Below are 9,155 nucleotides of genomic sequence, written 5' to 3' on the forward strand. Positions count from 1 at the left end.
GGCTGAAGACTACAGGTGAAACTCGAATAATTAGAATATTGTGCAAAAGTAATTGCAGTAAGTGCTGCAAAAGGGGCCCAAACCAAGTACTGAGTACATATGCATGCTTGTACTTTTCAGAGGTCCGATATTGTTCTATGTACAATCCTTGTTTTATTGATTGCATGTAATAATCTACTTTTTTGAGGTTGTGGATTTGGGGTTCTTGGGGTTTTCATGAGCTGTAAGCCATAATCATCACAATTATGACAAATCACGGCTTGAATTATCTTGCTTTGCATGTAATGAGTCTATCTCATATATTAGTTTCACCTTTTAAGTTGCATTAGTGAAATAAATGAACTTTGCACGATATTCTAATTATTCGAGTTTCACCTGTAAATCTGTCCAACCCAACAACAGTGCATGTAGTAAAATACTGTTAGAGCTGCACACAGCAGAGGATACATTGATGCTCCTGTATCAATCACCCTCTTTGGAATCCTAAAGCTGGCCATACACCTTATAATCATCGCACAACTTTCGTTGTGCGATGGTTGTAAGGTAATTCAAATCTCGTACAATCTGCCCATCTTGGACAGGCAGATCGTACTTGCGATCATCGCAAGCCCGCCCCGCTGAGGGGAGGGCTTCTGGTGATTCCACTGCTGAGCGGGCACACTGGCCCGTTCAGCATTTGTTTTCCGAGCACGGAAGACAAAGACGTGCGACCGTACAGTAGAAACGGTAACACGCCTTCCATACACCTGCCGATTATCGTACGATCGCGGGATCACCAGCGATTATTGTAGATGATCGGCAGGTGTATGGGCACTTTAAGGCTGGGCTCACACCTAGGCGACAGCGTATTTGCGCGTTTCTACACTCATTTGTGATGCACGTATTTGCGTCATTTTTGCTTGTTTTTATGTGCGTTTTTTGTGCAAAAGTCAAGTCCCGCGTTTTTGTGAGCAGACTCCAGCTCATTGATGTTAATCGGCAGACATGCATCATAGGTGCAATTTCAAGCATTTCCCATTGAGTCTATGGGGCCAAAACGAGCTGTAATATGCCAAAAAAAAGCTTATGTACTTTTTTCCAGGGGCAGGCATTTTGCTTATTGCGACAAAATTTTCAGATGTGAACAGGGTCATATAAATGAATTGGATTTTATGGGGGCAGAAAAAGCACTACAAAACTCTCAGTGTGAAGCAGGCCTAAATGAGGAGTGCTAGGCAATAATAATAGTCTTATTTTAAATCAGCACTGGACACACTGCAGCAGCCACGTCTCTGATCTCATTATAAAATGCAGCAGGTGCCTAACTTTTGAGGTTTTCTCTAGTTGTCAGTGGGGATCATAGGCTTGTGCAATGGCTGTACTGCAGTAGCGGGCGCCAGCAGGGAGATCAGAAGATCTCCCTGTGAGTGGCCCAACGCAGTACTGTGTAATGCACTTGGTGTGTAGGGGCGGCGTTGCCGCAGGCATACCCAGGTTTACACTGCTGTCTGAGAATGGAGGAGGTGCCGGGCTAGGAGGTGAGACATAGCATACAGAGAGACTTTGTCCATGGAGTGAAAGGAGAGGGAGAATGGAGGCAATATGGAGGGTGTTTTTTTATAATAAGGTGCAGTGTGGTCCCTGTATTGGGGTTGCTGCATATAATGGGGTGCATTGTGGTTTCTGTATTGGGTGCTGCATATGTTGGGGTGCATTGTGGTCCCTGTATTGGGGTTACAGCATATAATGGGGTGCATAGAGGTTTCTGTATTGGGTGCTGCATATTTTGTGGTGTATTGTTGTCTCTTTTTTGGGGGTGTGGTATATAATGGGATGCATTGTGATCCCTGTATTGGGGGTGCTGCATATAATGGTGCATTATGCTCCCTGTATTGGGGGGTCCTATATATAATGGGGTGTATTATAGTCACTATTTTAGGGGGTGCTGTGTATGATTGGGTGCATTGTGGTCCCTGTATTATGGGGTACTGTATATAATGGGTTGCATTGTGGTCCCTCTATTAGGAGGTGCTGTATATAATGATGTGCATTGTGGTTCCTGTATTAGTGGGTGCTGTATATAACTGGAGTGCAGTGTAGTCCCTGTGTAGACGATGCTGTATATAACTGGAGTGTAGTGTGGTCTCTGTATGGACGATGCTGTATATAACTGGAGTGTAGTGTGGTCTCTGTATGGACGATGCTGTATATAATGGAGTATAGTGTGGTCCCTGTATGGACGATGCTGTATATAATGGAGTGTAGTGTGGTCTCTATATGGACCATACTGTATATAATGGAGTGTAGTGTGGTCTCTGTATGGACGATGCTGTATATAATGGAGTAGTGTGGTCTCTGTATGGACGATGCTGTATAAAATGGAGTAGTGTGGTCCCTGTATGGATGGCACTGTATATAATGGAGTGTAGTGTGGTCCCTGTATGTATGGTGCTGTATATAATGGAGTGTAGTGTGGTCCCTGTATGGGGGTACTGGTTATATTTAGGTAGGACCGGTGCTGCCGCTAGGAAATCTAGGCAGAAACAATCTAGGCAATCTGCAGTGCAGATTGGATGTTCACTGGAGACTGCCCAAGGAGAAGAGCGCTTGTTTGATTAATTTAATATTTAGTGTGTGTCTGTCCAATACAGATGTCACCAGCACTAATATTCCACGTTGTAGTGCAAAATCCATTTTATTAATAGTTGTCATTCAAACGGCAAGCGCTTTCGGGGCTGCGCAGGGTTCCCTTCATCAGGCTCAGAAATAACATTCTAGAATGTCTATATAAAGGTTGTGGTACTTTTACGCAATGTCATTTCATTGTATGGACGTACACTTTAAAGATTCTAAAAGGCAGTGGTGATGTAACCTTCCCGGCATGCATCTGCGAGGCCAGGGCTACATCACCAGTGCCTCACTCAACCAGTGGAAAAATGTATGATGTAAGACTACATCATATCAGCATGCTAATGTGATTTTTAGTGGAAGGGGGGTAAAGGTCCACTTTTTTAGGCAGTTTTCATCCACGGGTAGCAAACTTCTCCTTCACATGGTTGAAAATTTGAAGTCAACACGGGTTCTCTTCATGTCACCTTCGGTTATAATAAATCATGCTCCATGTTTTTGGCAGGAGGCTGATATCTGGCCCATGGACTCGCTTCAGAATAGATTTCCAATTCCTCAAGGCAGGATACAGGTGACCCTGAGTGATGGCAACCAGTTAAATATATCACAGCTGTAATAAGGATGTGTGTGCATATGGGGGTGTAGACCAGACCAGGGGGGGTCAAGGGGGTGGGAGTTTCTCAGCCATCGAGGGTTTTTAAGTGTTTTAGGTCTTACAGTCTTTGGTGGGTTTGTCTGTTAGCAGAATGGCTTAAGACTTGAAAAGGCACAAACATTTTACTAATTTTTACTTTATTTGACATATCTTTATGGTGATGAACACAGAAGGATGACCATGAACAATGAACATTAACTGGCAAGTTCAAAGAATCGGTCTGAAAAAATGAAAATCTTTCTGTCTGCAGATCAGTGTTAAGAGACCCAGTTGAGATGTGTGTTCCTCACACAGTGCTGGACTGCAGGTTCTGCTTCATGCAATGTTCTGGGTCTTCGTTCTTCTAACTTGAATCGCTGTCATTCTCATCTAGCAGTCAAAGCAAAGTCACATTGAGAAAATGACTAGCAATCCGAAAGAGTGTTTAACATACTGTGCTGCAGCACATGATTCAGCTACTGCTAAGGCCTCATGCACAAGGGCGCCTTAAGCCATACAACGTAAAAATCAAGCGTATTTCACCATTTTGGAGCCGCCGCATTTGGAAATCAACAGCGGTATGCACCTTTAAGGAGAGATACGCCTGTACTTATCTAAAGTACTTGTCTAAAGACATGCACAGGGATGTACAACCCAAATGCAGACTATCTACATTCAGGTTTGTACATCTGAGTGCATTCACCTGATAATGCAAGTGTGAAGGAATATGGATCATATCAAGAAAATGTCCTTTTCTATGTTTTGAATTTGTTTCATTTGCTTCCTAGCTTTGTGATTTTCCTTACTCAGCTTCTAGCTTTGCTATGCGTATTCGGGAGCGCGCCGAGGATACATGAAAGGAATGACGAGGGAGGATGCTACAGGCAGAAGATATCTTTGACTAACCAATTAGCGAGAGAAACAAGACTTTAACTAACAGCTCCTCTAGTTTGCCCAATAGTACAAGACATTTAGAGATAACAGATGTGGGCATATGTGTGACGAACACTCTCCTGTTATCTGTGTATAAAGGAGAGAGACCGCCCTGAATAAAATTAGAGCTTTCATAGACCGTTAACTTCTGAGTTTGTGATTTCTCCGGTGCACCGAACACAACATAATTAGAAACAGCAGCAGACATCTTGTGTGAACCCAGTTGTGGTTCAGATCCATTTCACCAGGCGCCCAATGTGGGGCCCTGGGTTCCGATCCAAGAGCAGCCGTGACATGCGGACGGGGGCGGAGGACCAGACAGACCAAGGGGGCTTGCGCAACCCTGAGAGTATGGTAGGCATATTTCAATATCTCACCACTGTACTACCTGTTTCTGTCTGATCCACTGTCACGTCTACTTGGCTGTTCGAGGACGGCAAAAGGCAGGTAAACTTTTCCTTGCCCAGGGCTGTTTTGCTAAGAACCTGCATAAGAGATTTCTGCTGGCTGTGTGTGTTGTTATTTGTTTGTGTGTTTTGCGGCTCTGGATCGAGGCTGAGCCGAGCTAAAAGAATTGGCTACAGGATGGTGATCCTGGCTTGGTGAAGTGTTTTGCGGCTCTGGACCGAGGCTGAGCCGAGCTAAAAGACCAGGGGTTGTCCTCATCTTGGTGCGTAGTTACGCCCCAGAAAAGAAAGAACCCAGTAGTGGGTGTCTACGGACAAACATCCGGGGTGATGTGTCGGTCCCCCCGAATCAATCTTAGTCGGTCAGCCAGTGGTTCAGTTCCGCGCTGTTACGCCCCAAGAAAGAGGAACCCTGTAGTGGGCGTCTACGGACGGAAATCCGGGGTGACGTGTCGGTCCCCCCGAGGTGAACTTAGTCGGTCAGCCAGTGGTTCAGTTCCACGCTGTAATGTCATGTCCTAAATGTGTTTGTGGGTTAATGTTCAATGTGGATGAAACGAATTGGGGATTAGTGAAAGTAGTAGAAGGGGGGTATCCCCCCCCCCCACATAAACTTGGCCATCAGCCTGTTGTCCCAGCGATTCCTGACATCTTGGTGCTAAGGGTTAATGTCCACTACCCAGTGAGAGAGAGTTTCGGCAAAACTCTCTTTGAAATAGAGCAAGCGGAAGGGAGGAGGGAGCTGAAGCAGTGAGAAAAGCAGTTGGCAAAAGTATGTAACTTAAAACATGATATTGTCCGTCTCCAGCCAGAGTTCTGGCGCACCCTGATAGGGGAACATCGAGGGAAGTTAAATGATAAGGGTTTGATGAAAATAGCTGAAGCCTGGTTTTGTACAGCAAAGGCTCTGCACAAAGAGGGATGGGTAGAAGAAACAGTTAAACAAAATGATGAAATTATGTATGTGTATCACAGAGCTGATAATGTGTTTGAGCGTCCGCCCTATCATGGCGGCACCTGGACAGACAACTATTCCAAACCGCACCCTTCGTCTAACGCCCCATCATCCGTGGCTCCTCCCTCCCAGGTCATTATGATGACTACCGGCCCTGGTGGCTTAACCACGCCCACCCCTATGACACCCTCCGGTGGTGGCCATCTTGGTATACCTTTCATGTCACTTCCTGCCCAGCTCAGTGTACTTCCGCCTCCTTCTGGTGGCGGCCATCTTGGTGCCCCAAATCAGGCAGCATCCGGAAGGCATATTAACCCCATGTACCCAGTCCTCCCAAGGAGTGACCCTTCCAAGGAAACCTCAATACCCACTCAAACTGGCCCAGTCGGCGGCAATATCCACCCATGTGGCAGCACTGGTGAAAAGTGGGGCCCTGGTACCCTGCTTCTCCCCATGCAACACACCCCTCTTACCAGTCAAGAAGAAGACCCCAAAGGGTGAACCAGAGAGATACAGGATGGTGCAGGATTTGAGGGCAGTGAATGAAGCTACAGTGCATGCCAAACCCACACACCCTGCTCTCGGGTATCCCGCCCTCCGCCAAGTTCTTTACAGTGATTGATTTGGCAAATGCCTTCTTCAGTGTGCCCCTGGACTACAACAGTCAGTACCTGTTTGCCTTCACACATGAGGGCCAACAATATACCTGGACAGTGATGGCACAGGGATCCCAGAACTCCCCTAGTCAGTTTGCACATGCTATGTCTAGGATCCTGAGCACGTGGCAAGACCTCCACCCGGAAGTGACCCTGCTCCAGTATGTGGATGACCTGCTCTTATGTGCTGACACCCTGTCCCTGGCTGAAGAAACTGCGGAGAGTCTGCTTACATATCTGGCTAAAAAGGGGTGTAAAGCTTCCAAAGACAAACTTCAATGGTGCTCTGAGAAGGTTATATTCCTGGGCCATTGCATCTCTCAAGGCACCCGCCATATCACTGAAGACCGAATCATGGTGCTCCAGAATATTCCATTGCCCAAGGTTGCCAAACAATTACATGCCTTCCTTGGTCTCATTTCCTATTGCAGATCATGGATTCCTGATGCCTCCATCCTCATGCAACCTTTATACGACGACCTCAAATCCATCCCATTCAGCCTGACTGACGAATCCGTGGAAAACTTCATGCTGCTTAAACGAGCAATCTCCACAGCACCAGCTTTGGGCCTACCGGATTATAATAAACCATTCAAACTCTTCGTGTCAGAAAGACAAGGACATGCATCAGGGGTCCTCGCACAGGCTCATGGGGGCAAGACTAGACCAATAGGATACTGCTCCTGCCGGTTGGACCCAGTGGCCAGAGGGGGTCCTGCCTGTTTGAAGGCTGTATTTGCAGCACAGGCGCTGCTGGACAAGACATCTGATTTACCGTAGTGTTAGCGCATCCACTCCTTCTGCTGGCACCGCACAATATTGCTGCCATCCTTAACCAGACCCAACCAAAACACATCCTCTGCCAGACATCTGAGACTACAGATATCTCTGCTGATCCCAGACAATGTCACCCTCCAGCGCTGCACCACTCTGAACCCTGCTACGCTTCTCCCACTTTCAAGGGGGGAAGCACAAGAGGAGGCAACTGAGGAAGAAGAAGGTTCGGAACAAGGACATGAGGAGGGAACTGAGGAAGAAGCACAGTAAGGTTCGGAACAGGGACATGACTGCTTGGAAGTCATGCGCACTGAAACCACACACCTCCCCACAGTGAGTGATACACGCCTGGTTGAACCTGACCTTACCCTCTTTGTTGACGGTTCCAGACATGTGGACGATCTGGGTAAGGATCACACAGGCTGTGCAGTGACAACCGTGGATCAGATCCTACAGGCGGATCCCCTGCCGCCTACCATGTCTGCCCAGGAAGCAGAACTTCAAGCCCTCACTGCTGCGTGCAAACTGGCAGAGGGGAAAAGAGCGAACATCTACACAGACTCCAGATATGCCTTTGGGGTGGCACATGACTTTGGAATCATCTGGAAGATGTGAGGCTTCCTAACGGCCGCTGGAACACCGGTGAAACATGGGCCAGCCATTGAGGAATTGATGGAAGCTTTGCTCCTGCCCGAACAGGTGGCTATTCTAAAGGTCAAAGCACATGGGAAGCTAGATTCCGAAGAAGCCCGAGACAATCACCTCGCGGACACCGCAGCAAAACAAGCTGCAAGGAAACAGCTGAAAGTGGATGAAGAAGTAGCAGAAACAGTCCTGAGCGTCCATATACCAACAGATGAGGCCTACCTAATCTCAATGCAGAAAGGAGTACATACAGAAGAGAGTCTGAGCTGGGGTAACAAAGGAGCAGTCTACGAGAATGAACTGTACAAAGCGAGAGGGAAAGTCTGTTTACCCAATACATGTACCCAGCAGTGGTGCAATGGGCCCATGGAAGTGGACACCTGTCAAAGAACTTGATGAACTCACTCATCAGCAAGTACTACTGGGCCCCTGGAATAACTACAGCGACCAAGAACTACTGCAATTCATGCACAATATGCGCCAAATGCAACCCAGGGAGGATGGAGAAAGCACCACAAAAACACCTGGCCAAACCTCTGTACCCATTTCAAAGAATACAAATAGACCATATCCAGATGCCAAAAAGTGGCCGATATGAGTATGCCTTGGTGATTGTGGACATGTTTTCAGGGTGGCCAGAGGCCTACCCTGTAACTAACATGACAGCAAGGACCACAGCAAAGAAACTCCTGTCTGAGGTAGTGTGTAGATACGGGGTTCCAAAGAAATATGGGCTGCCCTGGGGACCACCTTAGCCTACCACACACCATACCATCCTCAGAGTAGTGGAAATATTGTTTGGTTCATCCCCAGACTTGGTTGTTATTTTCCACAACAGTTACAGTTGCAATCTGATGTGTTAACAAATTATGTGACTGCATTATCACGTGAATTAACCCGTGTCCATGCACAAGTGTTTTCTTCCATTCCAGATCCTGAGTCAGATACCGGGACTCACAGCTTGCTACCTGGAGATTGGGTGTTAGTAAAGAAATTTGCCCCTAAGTCCCAGCCCCTAAGGATAGGGCATCGTCTACACCATGATGTCCATGATATATTACCTTCTTCTGATGGGGTTGGTGGGAGCTCAACAAGTAGCCATCACACGAAATGACAAGTCACAGACCACGTTCTGGTACCACTCATCCATCACACATGTAGCCACATTACCCACATGTATACATAGATGCCATAGGAGTCCCAAGGGGGGTCCCAGACGAGTTCAAGGCTCAAGACCAGGTAAAAGCAGGTTTTGAGTCCTTGATTCCCATAATTACTGTCAACAAGAATGTAGACTGGATAAATACATATATTACAACCAGCAGCGGTTCATGAATTATACCAGAGATGCCCTGCAGGGAATTGCTGACCAATTAGGCCCCACCTCTTACATGACATTCCAAAACAGGATGGCCTTAGACATGATTCTAGCGGAGAAGGGGGGTGTATGCAAAATGATTAAAGACACGGGAACCTGCTGCACGTACATCCCAGACAACACCGGCCCAAATGGTAAAGTTACCCTAGCCATTAAGAAGCTA

At 47.0% G+C, this 9,155-nt stretch overlaps 1 protein-coding gene across 1 annotated transcript in view; it reads right to left on the bottom strand.

Moving 5' to 3' along the window:
• Window positions 1–8,843: 8,843 nt before the first annotated feature.
• The window catches only part of LOC108799965 (alpha-2-macroglobulin-like), a 78,182-nt gene continuing 77,870 nt past the window's right edge, over window positions 8,844–9,155 (bottom strand). Inside the window, exon 36 of the mRNA XM_018571915.1 lies at window positions 8,844–8,890. Coding sequence (XP_018427417.1) covers window positions 8,844–8,890 — 47 coding nt within the window. The remainder of the gene's footprint in view (window positions 8,891–9,155) is intronic.

The sequence above is a fragment of the Nanorana parkeri genome, unplaced genomic scaffold (assembly GCF_000935625.1).
Source record: "Nanorana parkeri isolate BGI_ZX_2015 unplaced genomic scaffold, ASM93562v1 scaffold1863, whole genome shotgun sequence".
Lineage (NCBI taxonomy): Eukaryota > Metazoa > Chordata > Amphibia > Anura > Dicroglossidae > Nanorana > Nanorana parkeri.